Genomic DNA, 21,696 nt, shown 5'->3' on the forward strand with positions numbered 1-21,696 from the left:
GGCTGCTGCGTTTCCCACAATACAACAGTGACTACACTGCAAAAGTACTTCATTGATTTTAAAGTGCTTGGAGACGTCTGGTGGTCGTGAAAGGTCCAAGTTTTTATTTTTTCTATCAAAGACTGCAACAGTTTAAGGAGCCAGCTCATCACCACCTACTCAAGGGGCAATTCGGGATGGGCAATAAATGCTGGCCTGACCAGCAACGCCCACATCCCAAGAATGAATTTTTAAAAATTCTTCGAGGCTATTTTTAGAGCCTTTAGACTAGAGTCTTTGATCATCTTTTACATAGTCACATGCCTCTGTCTCTCTGTCTGTTGTACCTGCTCATCACAGAAACAAGCTTCAACTGAGTGAAGGCTGCTGGCAAGATATACCTCTCACTTCCTTGAATGGGAACCCAGCTTCTTTTTCAATATGCCAGCAACTACTGAAGAGGACCCTTAGTAACAGCACCATATTCTGCATATCACCATCACCACCATCCCCCCACCCCCCACACACACGGACAGGACCACACACACACACAGACAGACAGGACCACACACACACACAGACAGACAGGACCACACACATACAGGACCACACACACACACACACACACAGACAGGACCACACACAGACAGACAGGACCACACACAGACACACAGACAGGACCACACACACACACACACACACACAGACAGACAGGACCACACACACACACAGACAGACAGGACCACACACACACAGACAGACAGAACACACACACACACACACACACAGACAGGACCACACACACACAGACAGGACCACACACACACACAGACAGGACCACACACACACACAGACAGGAACACACACACACACAGACAGGAACACACACACACAGACAGGACCACACACACACACAGACAGGAACACACACACACACAGACAGGAACACACACACACACACAGACAGACAGAACACACACAGACAGATAGGACCACACACACACAGACAGACAGGACCACACACACACAGACAGACAGGACCACACACACACACACAGACAGACAGGACCACACACACACACACACACACAGACAGGACCACACACACACAGACAGGACCACACACACACACACACAGACAGGACCACACACACACACACACACAGACAGGACCACACACACACACAGACAGACAGGACCGGACCACACACACACAGACAGACACACACACACAGACAGAACCACACACACACAGACAGACAGAACACACACACAGACAGACAGGACCACACACACACACACACACACACACACACACAGACAGGACCACACACACACACAGACAGGACCACACACACACACACAGACAGGACCACACACAGACAGACAGACAGGACCACACACAGACAGACAGACACAGACAGGACCACACACACACACAGACAGACAGGACCACACACACACACACACAGACAGGACCACACACAGACAGACAGACAGGACCACACACACACACACACACAGACAGGACCACACACAGACAGACAGACAGGACCACACACAGACACAGACAGGACCACACACACACACACACACACACAGACAGGACCACACACACACACAGACAGACAGGACCACACACACACACAGACAGGACCACACACACACACAGACAGACAGACAGGACCACACATACACACACACACACAGACAGACAGGACCACACACACACACAGACAGACAGGACCACACACAGACAGACAGGACCACACACACACACACACACAGACAGACAGGACCACACACAGACAGAACCACACACACACACACACAGACAGAACCACACACACACACAGACAGGACCACACACACACACAGACAGGACCACACACACACACAGACAGGACCACACACACACAGACAGGACTACACACACACACAGACAGACAGGACCACACACACACACAGACACACACACACACACAGACACACACACAGACACAGACAGACAGAACACACACACAGACAGACAGGACCACACACAGACAGGACCACACACACACACAGACAGGACCACACACAGACAGACAGGACCACACACACAGACAGACAGGACCACACACACAGACAGACAGGACCACACACAGACAGGACCACACACACACACAGACAGGACCACACACACACACAGACAGGACCACACACACACACACAGACAGAACCACACACACACACACACACAGACAGAACACACACACAGACAGACAGGAACACACACACAGACAGACAGGACCACACACACAGACAGACAGGACCACACACACAGACAGACAGGACCACACACACACACACAGACAGACAGAACACACACAGACAGACAGGACCACACACAGACAGACAGGACCACACACAGACAGACAGGACCACACACAGACAGACAGGACCACACACACACAGACAGACAGGACCACACACACACAGACAGACAGGACCACACACACACAGACAGACAGGACCACACACACACAGACAGGACCACACACACACACAGACAGACAGGACCACACACACACACACACACACACAGACAGGACCACACACACACAGACAGGACCACACACACACAGACAGGACCACACACACACACACACAGACAGGAACACACACACACACAGACAGACAGGAACACACACACAGACAGGAACACACACACACAGACAGACAGACAGAACACACACAGACAGACAGACAGGACCACACACACACAGACAGGACCACACACACACAGACAGGACCACACACACACAGACAGACAGACAGGACCACACACACACAGACAGGACCACACACACACACACACACAGACAGACAGGACCGGACCACACACACACACACACACACACAGACAGAACCACACACACACACAGACAGACAGACAGACAGGACCACACACACACACACACAGACATGACCACACACACACACAGACAGGACCACACACACACACAAGACCACACACACAAACACACACACAGACAGACAGGACCACACACAGACAGACAGACAGGACCACACACACACACACAGACAGGACCACACACAGACAGACAGGACCACACACAGACAGACAGGACCACACACAGACACAGACAGGACCACACACACACACACACACACAGTCAGGACCACACACACACACAGACAGACAGGACCACACACACACAGACAGACAGACAGGACCACACATACACACACACAGACAGACAGGACCACACACACACACAGACAGACAGGACCACACACACAGGACCACACACACACACACAGACAGGACCACACACACACACACACACACAGACAGGACCACACACACACACAGACAGACAGGACCACACACACACACAGACAGACAGGATCACACACACACACAGACAGACAGGACCACACACACACACAGACACACACACACACACAGACACACACACACACACAGACAGACAGAACACACACACAGACAGACAGGACCACACACACACAGACAGACAGAACACACACACAGACAGACAGGACCACACACAGACACACACACACACAGACAGGACCACACACACAGAGACAGGACCACACACACACACAGACAGGACCACACACACACAGACAGGACCACACACACAGACAGACAGGAACACACACACAGACAGACAGAACACACACACAGACAGACAGGACCACACACACACACAGACAGACAGGACCACACACACACAGACAGACAGGACCACACACACACACAGACACACACACACACACAGACACAGACACACACACAGACACAGACAGACAGAACACACACACAGACAGACAGACAGGACCACACACACACACAGACACACACACACACACAGACACAGACACACACACAGAACACACACACAGACAGACAGACAGGACCACACACACACAGACAGACAGAACTCACACACAGACAGACAGGACCACACACAGACACACACACACACAGACAGGACCACACACACACAGACAGGACCACACACACACACACAGACAGGAACACACACACAGACAGACAGAACACACACAGACAGACAGGACCACACACAGACAGACAGAACACACACACAGACAGACAGGACCACACACACAGACAGACAGGACCACACACACAGACAGACAGGACCACACACACACAGACAGACAGGACCACACACACACAGACAGGACCACACACACACACAGACAGACAGGACCACACACACACAGACAGACAGAACACACACACAGACAGACAGGACCACACACACACACACACACACAGACAGGACCACACACACACAGACAGGACCACACACACACAGACAGGACCACACACACACACAGACAGGAACACACACACACACACAGACAGGAACACACACACACACAGACAGGAACACACACACACACAGACAGGAACACACACACACACACAGACAGACAGACAGAACACACACAGACAGACAGACAGGACCACACACACACAGACAGACAGGACCACACACACACAGACAGGACCACACACACACAGACAGGACCACACACACACACACACACAGACAGGACCACACACACACAGACAGACAGACAGGACCACACACACACAGACAGGACCACACACACACACACACACACACACAGACAGGACCACACACACACACACACACAGACAGACAGGACCGGACCACACACACACACACACACAGACAGAACCACACACACACAGACAGACAGAACACACACACAGACAGACAGGACCACACACACACACACACACAGACATGACCACACACACACACAGACAGGACCACACACACACACACACAGACAGACAGGACCACACACACACACAGACAGGACCACACACACACACACACAGACAGACAGGACCACACACAGACAGAGAGACAGGACCACACACACACACAGACACAGACAGAACACACACACAGACAGACAGGAACACACACACAGACAGACAGGACCACACACACAGACAGACAGAACACACACAGACAGACAGGACCACACACAGACAGACAGGACCACACACAGACAGACAGGACCACACACAGACACACAGACAGGACCACACACACACAGACAGGACCACACACACACAGACACAGATCGGACCACACACACACAGACAGACAGGACCACACACACACAGACAGACAGGACCACACACACACACACACACAGACAGGACCGGACCACACACACACACACACACAGACAGAACCACACACACACAGACAGACAGAACACACACACAGACAGACAGGACCACACACACAGACACACACACAGGACCACACACACACACAGACAGGACCACACACACACACACACAGACAGACAGACAGAACACACACAGACAGGACTACACACAGACAGACAGGACCACACACACACAGACAGACAGGACCACACACACACAGACAGACAGGACCACACACACACAGACACAGACAGGACCACACACACACAGACAGACAGACAGGACCACACACACACAGACAGACAGGACCACACACACACAGACAGGACCACACACACACACACAGACAGACAGGACCGGACCCCACACACACACACACACAGACAGAACCACACACACACAGACAGACAGAACACACACACACACAGACAGGACCACACACACACACACAGGACCACACACACACACAGACAGGACCACACACACACACACAGACAAGACCACACACACACACACAGACAAGACCACACACACACACACACACACACACAGACAGAACACACACAGACAGACAAGACCACACACAGACAGACAGACAGGACCACACACACACACAGACAGGACCACAGACAGACAGACAGACAGGACCACACACAGACAGACAGGACCACACACAGACACAGACAGGACCACACACACACACACACACACACAGACAGGACCACATACACACACACACACACAGAGACAGGACCACACACACACACACACACAGACAGGACCACACACACACAGACAGGACCAGACACACACAGGACCACACACAGACAGGACCACACACACACAGGACCACACACACACACACAGACAGGACCACACACACACACACACACACACACACACACACACACACAGAGAACACACACACACATACAGACATGTACAGACAGGTGGAAACAGGAACAAGTAGGTGGGCATGTGGATAGAAGCCCCATCACCCTCTAGACTCAACTATTCCAATGCTCTCCTGGCTGGCCTCCCACGTTCGACCCTATATAAACTTGAGGTCATCCAAAACTCGGTTGCCCGTGTGCGAACTCCAAGTCTTGTTCACCCATCACCCCTGCGCTCGCTGACCTACACTGGTTCACGGTCCTGCAACAGCTCGATTTTAAAATTCTCATCCTCGTGTTCAAATCCCTCCGTGGCCTAGCCCTTTCCTAAACTGTAACATTCTCCAGCCCCGCAAGCCCTCGAGATCTATGTGCTCCTTCAGTTGTACCCTCGTGCTTCCCTCCACCGTTGGTGGCCGTGTTTTCAGCTGCCTCAGCCCGAAGCTCTGGACTTCCCTCTCTACACCTCCTTTAAAACGCTCCTTAAAACCTACCTCTTTGACCAAGCTTTTCCTCACCTGTGCTAATATCCCCTTATGTGGCTCAGTGTGGAATCTTGTTTGATAATTGTTCCTGTGAAGCACCATGGGACGTTTCACTATGTTAAAGGTGCTATATAACTAGAAGTTGCTGTTGTTGTAGCAGTGTTCCCTCGATCAGGCCTGAATCAAAGTCTTTTGGAGCCTCTGCGTCACGACTGCGGCTTAGCAATTGCTGCAACCTGAGACAGTGAGTTCCACTTCTCACAGTCGCAAACTGTCCACCTCATCACTTCACAAACAAAAGGTACCAGCCAAGGTCCAGCAGCAACAGGATTAGGTTTTGTTTGTTGCAACAAAGTAAAGAGATGAGTCACCTTGCTTTGAACTAGCAGCTGTTGTTCGGAAGGTACCACTTATTACAATTTGGTCCTAAGTAAATGGCAAAATAAATTATTTCCTGCAACTGACAGAGTTCCAGTTTGAACTCTCAGTACAAGGGCCCAAGCTAGAACTTCAGATAATGCGTAAATATGTTAGATACACAGGACACAGCCTTTTGTTTCCCATTAGTGACGACTGACAGGAGGACATTCCATTTACTTGGAAAGCACCGAGAATACAGGAAAAATATGGGGGAGGGACTGTCATAGAGAACACGTATAGGCTGAAAGGGCTCAAAACCAAGCAGGCCCAGGAACTCGATACACCACAGTGTTAAGTGGGATTGGAGATAAAAGCCAGGAAGCATGTCAATGAATCGAGGAAGGTCCCACGTGATCAGAACATTTTGGAAGAGAATGCAGACACACAGAATAAACAGGGAGGTTCTGAGAGAGATTGCAGAGTAGCGATTAACAAAGGGAATAAAATAATAGAATACGGAGCTAGATTGAAGGAGCTGTAGAATGCAGGTCTGAAACCATTGTGTGACACAGAGATGAGTTGCCTTGCTCGGAGCTGGCAGCTATTGTCTGGACCATATTTAGTTCAGCCGCACTTTCAACACTGCATTCAGATCTGGTTGCCAAGGTACCGGAGAAACATCCAAGAACTGTAATGAGTGCAGCGATAGGTCAATGGGCAGATCCCCAGTCTTAGAGATTGAGTTCTGAACAAAGATGAGAAAAACACAGACTCTTCGGCCTGGAGAGGCAGCAAGTGAGCCTTACAGAAGAATACAAGGCAAAATATAGAGTAGAAAAGGTTCATCAGTAGCATCAGAGTTAAACCAAGATGCAGGACAAAATGACCTAGATATAGACTGGTAAAAAGGCGAGTTCAGTATCGATGTCATGTAGCACTTCTTCACACTAAGTAATACCGGAAATAAAGGCAAGAACTGTGGAGCTATTCAAAGGATAATTAGATGTTGTGACTGGGAGGGAAATTTACGCTCAGTGAAAAGATGAGCCAAAGAACTGCATCCCTTTCCTGAAATACAATCTTATTGGTTAACATACTTGAACGGAATGAATCCGGAATCAGAGAACTATAATTTATAGCACAGTTGTAGCCCACTACACTCCAGCCTACAATACATTCTGTTCACCATCGCCATACTATTTCCAAACTCGCTCCCCTCCCTCAGATCTTGCCGGCAATGCAGTCCTGTAGCGCCATACCTGAAGTCATTTTGCCCACGAATCTCGGATTTTCTCGCTTTACAAGCACCTGGTATGTGTATGTTTTCCTTGACTCAGTCGCTCAGTGCACTGGGAAGAAGAAAACCTGATCAGTATGATGTGGAGCACGGAGAATAATGCAGGCTTAAATCTATTAAAGCAACCATCGGAAATCAAACTCTCAGTGTGGCAAATTTCTATACCAACTGCATACATGGCAGACCAAAGCACCACATCAACTGAAACTCTTGGCAGATCAGAGAATGTGCTGTCAGGTTAAAGTTCACTATACCTGAACCAAAAAGTCAGAGAGGAAAACTGTTGCCAGGGTTACGCACAGGCCCATCTCTATCATACATCCACTTTCTCTCAAAAGATCAGCCACAATGTTAACTCATGCAGCGCTGGAGGAGGTCACAATGCCACTGGCGTACAGGACAGTGAAATGAAAGTTGCAAAAATTGCTCTGTTCAGACATTTTATACTTCTACTCAAGGGAAGTGGAAAAAGAACTCTGTTTGATTGAAGTTTGAAAGCTGCATGTACAGTGCCGTCAGTCCTCACTGGGTTAACGGCACAGGGCACTTTGCATTATTGCTTCAGGGACACATTTACTCTCAAGGACAGCTTCCGAGAGCAATCACATCAAACACAAAATACAGCAGGCCTTACAACTACTTCAACTCATAGTTGAAACTGCACGAGTCCCAATCCCTTTCAGTCCATGCTAGCAGTGGCTACCTATGCTTTGTGTAGGCATCATCCCTCAAACACATGGAGGTTACAACACATAAACAGGCCACTGGACCCAGCCAGTCCATGACCGTGTTTACCTTCCACACGAACAAATACTTTGAATCAAATCTACCTGCCCCAATCCTATATCCCTTCATCCACCTATCCAATCTAACACTGGCAGTTTTTGCCTCAGCCACTAACTCAAAGTGAATTCTACAGCCTCACCTCTCCGTTGAGAAGTTTTTCCGGCCTTCTATTTTAAACCTTATATTTAATCTTGTATCTGTGCTCATGCACTCAAACGCCTGGCTCTATATCATAGAATAGAATAGCACAGGAGACAGCCATTCGGCCCATCAAGTCTGTGTCGACTTTTTCGAAGCGAACAACCCTCCCCCACTCTTTCCCCATATCCCGGCAATTTTTCTCCTTCAAGCATTTATCCAATCCCCTTTTGAACTTACGATTAAATCTGTATCCACCACCCGATCAGGCAGTGCGTTCCAAATCGCAACCACTCGCTGTGTGAGATGTTTTTCCTCATGTCGCTTCGGGTTCTTTTGCCAATCACCTTAGATCTGTGTCCTCTGGTTATCGAGCCTTCAGCCAGTGAAAATAGTTTCTCTTTATTTACTCTCTTTAAATCCAGCATGGTTTTGAACACCTCGACCAAATCTCCTCTTCGCCTCCTCTGCTCTAAGGAGAAACCCCCAGCTTCTCCAGTCTCTCCAGGTAACTCATTCCCTCATCCCTGGAACCATGCCAGTAAATATCTTCTCTACCCTCTCTAAAGCCTTCATGTCCTTCCAAAAGTGTTCTGCCCAAAATTGGACACAATTCTGCAGCTGGGGCTGAACTAGTGTTTTATATAGGTTTAGCATTTTGTATTCAATACTCCGATTTATAAACCCATGTATCCCCTACGCTTTCTTAACCACCTTATCAACTCACCCTGCCACCTTCAAAGATTTGTGCACAAACACCCCAGTTCTCTCTGTTCTTGTACCCTCTTTAAATTTTCCCCAGTTACCTGTGCCATTTTTTTTAGCACGCGCTGCTTTTTTTGGCTTAAATTAAAATATCCAAGTTTCCCCGAAGATTCCCCAATGATTTCCATGCCGTTAGCCGGCGGGACGTAATGTTTTAACGCCCTTAAAAAAATGCCCACCGAATTTCGGGTCAGGTATGAACAGCACCACTCTCAACCGCCCAACTCCCAGTTAACACCCAACACTGGCATTATCAGCGGGCGTTAACAACTAAATTTCAACCTCGCACTGACCATCGCTCCAGGCCCAAGAAAAGAGCCAGAGCAAAGGAGCGAATAAGTTGACTGTTGAAAAGAAAAATAAATACTTTTGCTTGTGCCTTAGTGACTGAAACTGAACACAGCATTCAAATTGCAGCCTGACCACAGCGCTATACGGCTTGAGCACAAGACTCTCAAACTTACACTATGACTTGCCAATACAGCTCAGCATAACCAAAACTTCAACTTACATTCTGTCGACAGGTGCTGCCTGACCTGTTAAGTGTTTCAAACATTTTCTGGTTCAGGTATCTAGCATCTGCAGTATTTTGCTTTTTCATGTCATAGGATCACAAAAATTTACAGCACGGAAGGAGGCCATTTCGGCCCATCGTGTCCGTGCCGGCCGACCAGGAGCTATCCAGCCTAGTCCCACTTTCCAGCTTGGTCCATAGCCCTGTACTTTAAGTTCACATCCAAGTATTTTTTAAATGTGGTGAGGGTTTCTGCCTCTACCCTTTCAGGCAGTCAGTTCCAGACCCTCACCACCCTCTGGGTGAAGACATTTCTCCTCAAATCCCCTCTAAACCTCCTACCAATTACTTTAAATCTATGCATCAGGTTGTTGACCCTTCGCCAAGGGAAACAGGTCTTTCCTATCCACTCTATCTAGGCCCCTCATAATTTTGTACACCTCAATCAGGTCTCCCCTCAGCCTCCTCTGTTCCAAAGAAAACAGACCCAGCAGCTTCACTCTCTCTTCATAGCCAAAATTCTTCAGATCAAATGACAGAAAATACCTTGGATGATGTTTCCCTATTATTTTAATATAACTTCAACATAGCCACCCACGTATGAATAGATGAACTGAAGGTCAATCGTCATTTCCAGCAGAAAATCTAATGGGTAACAATGCGGAGGAGTGAATGCCCATCCTCATTTCTGCTGCCATTCGCTCCAGAAATCAACGGCGATACGTCAAAGAATCCCAGTCTCGACCCACTCTAATATCCTCCACACCCAAAGGAATTCACCCAATAACTGAATTACACCCTCATTACATAAACAGCAGTCTTTTTTAAAAATTAATTCCTGGGGTGTCGCTAGCAAGGCCGGCATTTATTGCCCATCCCCAATTGCCCTCGAGAAAGTGGTGGTGAGCCACCTTCTTGAACTGCTGCAGTCCGTGTGAAGGAACTTCTTGCAATGACTAGTCCATTAGCAATATATAGCTGGTGGCTACAGGCATAGGCAATGCAGGACTGGTGTTTCCAGTGAAGTATTATAGTCATCATCATAGGCAGTCCAAAAAAGGATGAGTTCACAGGTGTTTCAATGAAGGACCTAATATTCCAGGTCCTGAACTACATCCTGAAGGGTGGAAGATGCCTGTGCGTGGATTATTTTAATGAGTGGTGGCCGTTGCACACCAGCCACCACATGGGCTTGACAGAGCTAGGTCTTGGTCCAGTGGCAAGGGTTAACCAAGACCAACTGGAGACCAGCTCTGCTGCACGGAGCTAGTGCGTGCACATATCGCAGTGTGGGCTGGCCTGTGCTGTCCCTGGGCCCCGAACTCACGCTTCTCCTGGGCCCTGGTCACTTCCCTCTGCAATCTCTCGCCGCTCCTTCGCCCCGACCTCGCCGGTACTGCTGTACAGGGTATTGGTGAGGCCATACCTGGAGGACTATAGTATTATGGACTATGCTGCTGTCGACAGTCAAGTGTTGTTTGTGATTCAGCTGTAGAAGGTGGTGCAGAATCACCAGCAAATTCTGACAATTCTGCACTATCTTCTTTAGAAACGTTTACATTGGGTTGATGAAGAAACTCATCACGCTTTGTCCTTGAACAAAAATGATTTGGCAAACTTTTTCTCACAAGAGTGCCATCATCATCAGCAGCATCACAGGCAGTCCCTCAAAATCGAGGAAGACTTGCTTCCACTCAAAGTGAGTTCTCAGATGACTGAGGAGTCCAATGTGGGAATTACAGACTCTGTCACAGGTGGGACAGACTGTGGTTGAAGGAAAGGATGGATGGGGAGTCTGGTTTGCCGCACGCTCCTTCCGCTGCCTGCGCTTGGTTTCTGCATGCTCTCGGCGATGAGACTCGAGGTGCTCAGCGCCCTCCTGGATGCACTTCCTCCACTTAGGGCGGTCTTTGGCCAGGGACCCCCAGCTGCCGGTAGGGATGTTGCACTTTATCAGGGAGGCTTTGAGGGTGTCCTTGAAATGTTTCCTCTGCCCACCCGAGGCTCGCTTGTCATGTAGGAGTTCTGGGTAGAACACTTAGCTTGTTCATTAAGGACACCGAGGCAGTCAGGACCCACTGGAAGGAGCACTTTGAAGATCTCCTTAACCGAGACTCTGCCTTCGACGTGAGTGTCCTCGACCCCATCCCGCAGCATGCTACCCACATCTTAGCACAACCCCAGCCCGGCACGAGGTTGAAAAGGCCACCCGCCAGCTCACGAACATGAGATCGGGAGCGGATGGAATCCCCGCAGAGGCACTAAAACATGGCGGAGAAGCACAATTGGCATGAATGCATGACCTCATCTTTCTTATCTGGAAAGAGAGCATGACAGGAGATCTCAGAGATGCCGTAATTGTGACCATCTTCAAAAAAGGGGGACAAGTCCGACTGCGGCAATTACCTGCTGTCGGCTACTGGGAAAGTCATCACAAGAATCCTCCTCAACCATCTCCTCCATTTGGCTGAAGAGCTCCTCCCAGGGCCCCAACGCAGATTCCGTCCACTGAGGGGTACAATGGACATGATCTCCACAGCGCGACAACTACAAGAGAAATGCAGGGAACAGCACCAAACCTCTGTACATGGCCTTCTTTGACCTCACAAAGGCCTTTGACACCGTCAACCGTGAGGGACTATGGAGCGTCTGCCTCCATTTCGGCTGCCCCCAAAAGTTTGTCACCATCCTCCGTCTGCTCCACGACGACATGCAATCCGTGATCCTGACCAACGGATCCACCACAGACCCAATCCACGTCCGGACCGGGGTCAAGCAGGGCTGCGTCATCGCACCAACACTCTTCTCGATCTTCCTCGCTGCAATGCTACATCTCGGAGTAAGAATTCTTTCTCTGAGGCTGAGCCCAGAAGAACCGAGGGCCCGGGGGCAGCACACACTGCGATGTATGCGCGCACTAGGTCTGTGCAGCAGAGCAGGTCTCCAGTCGCCCTGGTTAATCCTCACCACTGGATAAAGGCCGAGCTCTGTCGAGCCCGTGTGGTGGCTGAAGTGCAACGGTCACCACACGTTAAACAAATCCACCCACACGTATCTTCCACTCCTCAACTGGAGTTCAGGAACTGGATCATCGGGTCCTTCATTGAAACATCTGTGAACTCTCGTGGAAGCAAGTCATCTTAGTTCGAGGGACCGTCTATGATGATATGATGATGATGATAATGCTACATCTCACAAGAGTGAATAATGTCCAGCAGAGCACCCCCCTCAGGTGCACAGTTGCTGGCTCGGAGGTGAAGTGCATCATGTTGACCAATTATCTCACTGACGTAAGTCAAGCTTCAGTTGTGTATTTGAAACTCAGCAGGCCAATGCTGCGCAGTAGTGTGGATACTGCTGTTCTGGATGTCCGTGTCTCATCCAAAGGCAGAAGTAAGCCTCAGATTCCACTTCACCGAAACAAACTCAAATAGTAAGATACTACACATCTGACGGAAAATTATTTTTGTCCAAGTAAAAGATAAGCTTCCTTTTCCATATTGTAGTTTATTCAGCAGCAACGCAAGTGGATTGAAGGATGAGAGCTGAAATGGTGGACAGGATAGACTTTTCTTGTTTTACTCACTAGATTGCACGCAAGGTCAGACTCATTTCTTCAGCCACTGCAGGAGTTGAATGCCAAAGTGAAAACAAAGGTTTCAATGTTCTGTATCTTCAGGATACAGCAACCTGTAGAACCCCAGGCAGGTCTTTACCGCAATATCGTCGCACCAACCTCCAATAGAGGCATTTTCTTCCCGTATATACAATTACCAACCTTCTAATCCATTCACATCAAAATAATCCTAAAACTCTCAAATCCAGCTCTGACCATGCTGGCTGTAAGAATCTGACAAAGTTGGGCAGCATCAATCTACTTTCGACTGGACATGGGCCGATAACACAGAAATGCCGCTAATTTGGCATTAACAGGCGATCTGATTCATGGAGGTCAAAGGATGGCTGGTACGGAGTCAAATCTCATTGGTGAGATCAGAAGAGACATTATAGATTTGGGACAGAAGAGAGAAAGAGTCAATGCGTATCCAAACCCTGCTGTAGCTGACCTGTCGTGCTTGATGGTAACATGGGTCCTCAAAATGTTTCACTAATATCCTTGGACGTCTCCCCCAACCGGACCGGGCCGGGACTCACCCGCTCCCCCCCCACCAGACCGGGCCGGGACTCACCCACTCTCCCGCCACCGGACCGGGCCGGGACTCACCCACTCCCCCCCCACCAGACCGGGCCGGGACTCACCCGCTCCCCCCCCAACCGGACCGGGCCAGGACTCACCCGCTCCCACCCCCAACCGGACCGGGCCGGGACTCACCCGCTCCCCCAAACGGACCGGGCCGGGACTCACCCGCTCCCCCCCCACCGGACCGGGCCGGGACTCACCCGCTCCCCCCCCAACCGGACCGGGCCGGGACTCACCCGCTCCCCCCCCAACGGACCGGACCGGGCCGGGACTCACCCGCTCCCCCCCCCCACCGGACCGGGCCGGGACTCACCCACTCCCCCCCCACCAGACCGGGCCGGGACTCACCCGCTCCCCCCCCCCAACCGGACCGGGCCGGGACTTACCCGCGCCCCCCCACAACCGGACCGGGCCGGGACTCACCCACTCCCCCCACCAACCGGACCGGGCCGGGACTCACCCACTCCCCCCACCAACCGGACCGGGCCGGGACTCACCCGCTCCCCCCCCCCACCGGACCGGGCCGGGACTCACCCACTCCCCCCCCACCAGACCGGGCCGGGACTCACCCGCTCCCCCCCCCCAACCGGACCGGGCCGGGACTTACCCGCGCCCCCCCACAACCGGACCGGGCCGGGACTCACCCACTCCCCCCACCAACCGGACCGGGCCGGGACTCACCCACTCCCCCCACCAACCGGACCGGCCGGGACTCACCCGCTTCCCCCCCCAACCGGACCGGGCCGGGACTCACCCGCTCCCCCCCCCCAACCGGACCGGGCCGGGACTTACCCGCGCCCCCCCACAACCGGACCGGGCCGGGACTCACCCACTCCCCCCACCAACCGGACCGGGCCGGGACTCACCCACTCCCCCCACCAACCGGACCGGCCGGGACTCACCCGCTTCCCCCCCCAACCGGACCGGGCCGGGACTCACCCGCTTCCCCCCCACCGGACCGGGCCGGGACTCACCCACTCCCCCCACCAACCGGACCGGCCGGGACTCACCCGCTTCCCCCCCCAACCGGACCGGGCCGGGACTCACCCGCTTCCCCCCCACCACCCCCAACCAGGACAGGCCTCAACATTTCTGCTCATCCAGAACTGGATGTCAGCCAAGCAATCTGACAATTTAGACGGTGGAGGGGTCGAGAGAAGTGGTGGTGAGGTCGAGCTGGGTACATGTGGAAACTGACGCTGTGTTTCCAGATGATGTCACCAAAGGGCAACATGTAGATGAGAAATAGGAGGGGGCCAAGGATAGGTCCTTGGGGGACACCAGAGGGAACAATGCGGGGGTGGGAAGAGAAGTCGTTGCAGGTGATTCTCTGGCGACAAGTAAGAAAGGAGTACTCCAGTCTCCGTCGCATCTGTTCTGCCGATGCCACTTTCCACACTAGTGCCTCTGATGTGTCTTCCTTTATCCTCAACCGAGGTTAACATGGCCCTCGACCGTGTCCGTTCTATTTCCCGCACCTCTGCTCTCACCCCTTCCCCTCCCTCCCAGAACCATGACAGGATTCCCCTTGTCCTCACCTTTCACCCCACCAGTCTCCACGTTTAATGGATCATCCTCCGCCATTTCTGCCACCTCCAGCGTGATCCCATCAACAATCACATCTTCCCCTCCCCTCCCCTCTTAGCATTCCGAAGGGACCACTCCCTCCACAACACCCTGGTCCATTCCGCAATCACCCCCAGCACCCTCTCCCCTTCCCACGGCACCTTCCTGTGCAAGCGCAGGGGATGCAACACCTGCCCTTTTACCCCCTCCCTTCCCACTGTCCAGAGCCCCAAATACTCCTCCCAGGTGAATCAGCGATTTACTTGTACTTTTCAGTTTAGTATTCTGTATTCGCTGCTCACAATGTGGTCTCCTCTACATTGGGGAGACCGAGCGTAGATTGTTGAACACCTCAATTCAGTCCGTAAGTGTGACCCTGAGCTTCCGGTCGCCTGTCACTTTAATTCTCCGCTGCACTCCCATTCTGACCTCTCCGCCCTCGGCCTCCTGCACTGTTCCAATGAAGCTCAACGCAAGCTCAAGGAACAGCACCTCATCTTTTGTTTAGGCACTTTACAGCCTTCTGGGCTCAACATCGAGTTCAACAATTTCACACCATCTCTGCCCTTTTTGCCCTTTCCTCTTTTTTTTAAAGCAACCCCCCCCCCCCCCAATATTTTTTTCCCTTTCCCACGGCAGCTGGTGATTATTCGGCCATTCACACCCCATCGACACTCATCTTTTGCTTCCTAACTTGTGCTATTACCATCTCATTTTTGGCCATCATCCCCTTTGCACCCGATCACAGACCTTCCTGCCTCCCTCCTTCGGTGCGCCTGCACTTCCTTAAGAATCTGTTACAGACCCAAAACGTTAACTCTGTTTCTCGCCACAGATGCTGCCTGACCTGCTGAGATTTCCAGCATTTTCTGTTTTTATTTCAGATTCCAGCATGAGCAGTATTTTATTTTTGTCGATAAGAATGGAACCAGGCAAGTGCAGTCCCACCCAGCTGGACATTGGTGGAGAGGTGTTAGAGTTGGCTGGAGTGGTCAACTAAGATCCTGTACAACTGCAGCAAGACTTCCCTGCTCCTATACTCAAATCCCCTAGCTATGAAGGCTTCTTAACCGCCTGCTGTACCTGTATGCCAACTTTCAGTGACTGATGAACCATGACACCCAGGTCTCGTTGCATCTCCCCTTTTCCTAATCTGCCGCCATTCAGATAATATTCTGCCTTCGTGTTTTTGCCACCAAAGTGGATAACCTCACATTTATCCACATTATACTGCATCTGCCATGCATTTGCCCACTCACCTAACCTGTCCAAGTCACCCTGCAGCCTCTTAGCGTCCTCCTCACAGCTCACACTGCCACCCAGTTTAATGTCATCTGCAAACTTGGAGATATTACACTCAATTCCCTCATCCAAATCATTAATGTCACAGTGACAAAAGATATAATTCGTAACTTTGATGAGAGCCGTTTCGGTACTGTGGTAGGCGCGGAAACTGAATTGGCGGGAATTGCAGGAAAGAATGGCATGGATTTGGGAGGCGACAATACATTCAAGGACTTTGGAAAGGAAAGGGAGGCTGGAGATGGGGCGGTAGTTTGCAAGGACGGAGGGTTGGTTTTATGAGAGGGGTGATAACGACAGATTTGAGGGAGAGGGGAACAATACCTGAGGAGGGAGAACCGTTAACAATGTCGGCTAACATGGGAGTCAGAAAAGGAAGTTGGGTGGTCAGCAGTTTGGTGGGAATAGGACAAGGGAGCAAGAAGTGGGTCTCAAGAAGTGGGTCTCATGGACAGGATATGCTGGGAAAGGTCATGATGGAAAGATTGGAGAGAAACTGGAGAAAGATGTGAGGTCAGGGCGGACCTCTCCCCAACAAGAGGTCATCACACACAAACACAAAAGCCAATTACCACATTGCTCTGTCATTAACACTAAACTCTGTCTCTTCGAGATCTCACTTTGTGCCAGTAACGTGTCAAATGGTGATGGGATTATATTTAAACTTAAAATGGACTTACATAGAAACATAGAAAATAGGTGCAGGAGTAGGCCATTTGGCCCTTCGAGCCTGAACCGCCATTCAATAAGATCATGGCTGATCATTCCCTCAGTACCGGGAATCAGTCTGGTGAACCTTGGCTGCACTCCTTCAATAGCAAGCATGTCCTTCCTCAGATTAGGAGACCAAACTGCACACAATACTCAAGGTGTGGTCTCACCAAGGCCCTTACAACTGCAGTAAGACCTCCCTGTTCCTATACTCAAATCCCCTAGCTATGAAGGCCAACATACCATTTGCCTTCTTCACCGCCTGCTGTACCTGCATGCCAACTTTCAATGACTGATGAACCATGACACCCAGGTCTCGTTGCACCTCCCCTTTTCCTAATCTGCCGCCATTCAGATAATATTCTGTCTTCGCCTTTTTGCCCAAAAAGTGGATAACCTCACATTTATCCACATTATACTGCATCTGCCGTGCATTTGCCCACTCACCTAACCTGTCCAAGTCTCTGCAGCCTCTTAGCGTCCCCCTCACAGCTCACACCACCACCCAGTTTAGTCTGCAAACTTGGAGATATTACACTCAATTCCTTCATCCAAATCACTGATGTATATGGTAAAGAGCTGGGGTCCCAGCACTGAGCCCTGCGGCACCCCACTAGTCACTGCCTGCCATTTTGAAAAGGACCTGTTTATCCCGACTCTCTGCTTCCTGTCTGCCAACCAGTTCTCTGTCCACGTCAGTACATTACCCCCAATACCACGTGCTTTGATTTTGCACACCAATCTCTTGTGCTGGACCTTGTCAAAAGCCTTTTGAAAGTCCAAATACACCACATCCAGTGGTTCTCCCCTGTCCACTCTACTAGTTACATCCTCAAAAAATTCCAGAAGATTTGTCAAGCATGATTTCCCTTTCATAAATCCATGCTGACTTGGACCGATCCTGTCACTGCTTTCCAAATGCGCTGCTATTACATCTTTAATAATTGATTCCAACATTTTGTTTCTTCCTCATTTTTCTCAAACAAAGGGTTGTCCTGCGATGGCTCCCTGAGCCAAAGCTGCTCGAGCAAGTGGCTGGAGGATGCGGCAGGGTGACCTGGGGGTAACTCGGCTGTGCAAAGACACAAACACCACTGTGGCCCCCTCCGCTCCCCTCCAATAGATTGCCGAAGGTCAGCAAACTCCCGCTCTGCATGGTTCAATGGCACTCCAAAAGGTGCATTTACCTGTGCACGACGTCACCTCCCCTTGCAACATAACAGCAAAGACCCACATCACCACTAAAGGCGGCAAGACTGAGGCTTAAACCTGAACAACTTCAGAACTCCTTTCTGACCCAGTGGTAAATGCAGCATTCATTGTGAGCAGAGCTGTACAGTCAGGAATGTTCAGTCCTCAGACTATGCTGAGATAGTTAATCATCATCTTCTTCGGCAGTCCCCGGAGTCGAGGATGACTTGCTGCCACACTACAATGAGTTCTAAGTGACTGATGGGACCAATGCGGGATCTACAGTCTCTGTCACAGGTGCTGGTTGGAGGGATGGGTGGATAGGGAGCTGGATTTGTCGTACGCTCCTTCCGCTGTTTGTGTTTGGCTTCCGCGTGCTCCCGGCCAAAAGACTCAAAGTGTTCGGCGCCTTCTCAGATGCTCCTCCTCCACTTTAAGCGGTCTTGGGTCAGGGATTCCCAAGAGTCAGGGGGATGCTGCATTTTTTCAAGGAGGCTTTGAGTGTGTCCTGGAAGCATTTCCTCTGCCCTTCTGGGACTTGCCTGCCGTGACATAGCTCGTAGTAGAGCGCTTGTTTCGGGAGTCTAGCATCGGGCATGTGGACAATGTGGGCCGCCCACCGGTGTTGGCCAATGCCTCGAAGCTGGGGAGGGAACACTGACGTTGGTACGCCTAACCTGCCAATAAATTTGCAGGATTTTGCAGAGGCAGCGTTGGTGGTACTTCTCCAGTGCATTGAGGTGCCTCCTGTACATGGTCCATGTCTCTGATCCACATAGGAGGACAGGAACCACTACTGCTCTGTAGACCATGAGCTTGGTGCCAGGTTTGAGATCCTGGTCTTCGAACACACTTTTCCTCAGGTGACTGAAGGCTGCACTGGCGCACTGAACGCGGTGTTGGACTTCGTCATCAATGTCTGCCCTCGCAGATAGTAGGCTCATTGCCCACGGTCTGATCGTGGGCAGAACAGTGGCAAATGAAGGTAGAAAGCCAGGTAGATATGGTGGTTAAGAAAGCATTCAGAATACTTGCCTTTATTAGCTGAGGCATAGAATACAAGAGCAGGGAGGTTATGCTTGAACTGCAAAAAACACTAGTTAGACCACAGCTAGAGTTCTGGTCACCACAGTCAGCACGGATTTGTTAAGGGAAGGCCGTGTCTGACTAACTTGATTGAATTTTTTGAGGAGGTAACAAGGCGGGTTGATGAGGGCAGTGCGTATGATGTAGTGTATATGGATTTTAGTAAGGCTTTTGACAAACAAATACCCTTTAGAAACTCAATGTAAGTGCTTTAAAAACACATTTTATACACATGGCAGACTGGTCACGAAAGTAATAGCCCATGGGATCCAGGGCAAAGTGGCAAGTTGGATCCAAAATTGTCTCAGAGGCAGGAAGCAAAGGGTAATGGTTGATGGATGTTTTTGTGACTGGAAGGCTGTATCCAGTGGGGTTCCGCAGGGCTCAGTGCTGGGTCCCTTGCTTTCTGTGGTGTATATCAATGATTTTGATTTGAATGTAGGGAGTATGATTAAGAAGTTTGCAGATGACACTAAACTCGGCTGTGTGGTTGATAATGAAGAAGAAAGCTGTGACTGCAGGAAGATATCAATGAACTGGTCAGGTGGGCAGAACAGTGGCAAATGGGAGGTAATGTATTTGGGGAGAGCTAACAAGGCAAGGGAATACACATTGGGCCCAAGTTTCCCCCCGCGCTGAAAACAGCGCAGTTCCATGAGGTGCACCGATTTGTTAAGTTAAAAGCCACGCCGAAAACCAACCAACCTCGGTCACCCTATTAACTGATTTTAAACCTCCAGCTGGAAAACAAGGGGCCAGATTTTGCTGTAAGTGCCCACCCCTCCCCTCTCCCTCCCCCCCCCTCACCCCCCCCCCCCGCCGCCTCCCCCCCAACCCCGCCCCCAAACCCCCCTACCCCACCCTCCCCCTGCCTCCCCCACCCCCCCCTCCCCCCTGCCTCCCCGACCCCACCTCCCCCCTGCCACTCCTCCCCCTGCCCCGCCCCCTCGCCCACTCCCCCCCGCCCCCTCGCACTCCCTCTCCCACTCCCCCCGCCCCATCTCTGGCTGCCTACGCTGATTTCTTCATTCACCGCAGGGTTTTTCTGAATGTACAAAAGTGCCCACTTACGCTGGCCTAAGTTAGTTTGGAGTAAGTTTTATCTGGCTAAACTTGCTTAAATGTACAAAACAGGCAGAAGTGG

General features: G+C 50.9%; 1 protein-coding gene across 1 annotated transcript in view; it reads right to left on the reverse strand.

Moving 5' to 3' along the window:
- Positions 1-21,696, reverse strand: part of sgsm3 (small G protein signaling modulator 3) — a 396,544-nt gene that overhangs the window by 368,086 nt on the left and 6,762 nt on the right. Inside the window, exon 2 of the mRNA XM_070862088.1 lies at positions 8,255-8,344. Within this exon, the coding sequence (XP_070718189.1) occupies positions 8,255-8,264 (10 nt within the window). The 5' untranslated portion in view covers positions 8,265-8,344. The remainder of the gene's footprint in view (positions 1-8,254; positions 8,345-21,696) is intronic.

The sequence above is a fragment of the Pristiophorus japonicus genome, chromosome 19 (genome assembly GCF_044704955.1).
Source record: "Pristiophorus japonicus isolate sPriJap1 chromosome 19, sPriJap1.hap1, whole genome shotgun sequence".
Classification (NCBI taxonomy): Eukaryota; Metazoa; Chordata; class Chondrichthyes; family Pristiophoridae; genus Pristiophorus; species Pristiophorus japonicus.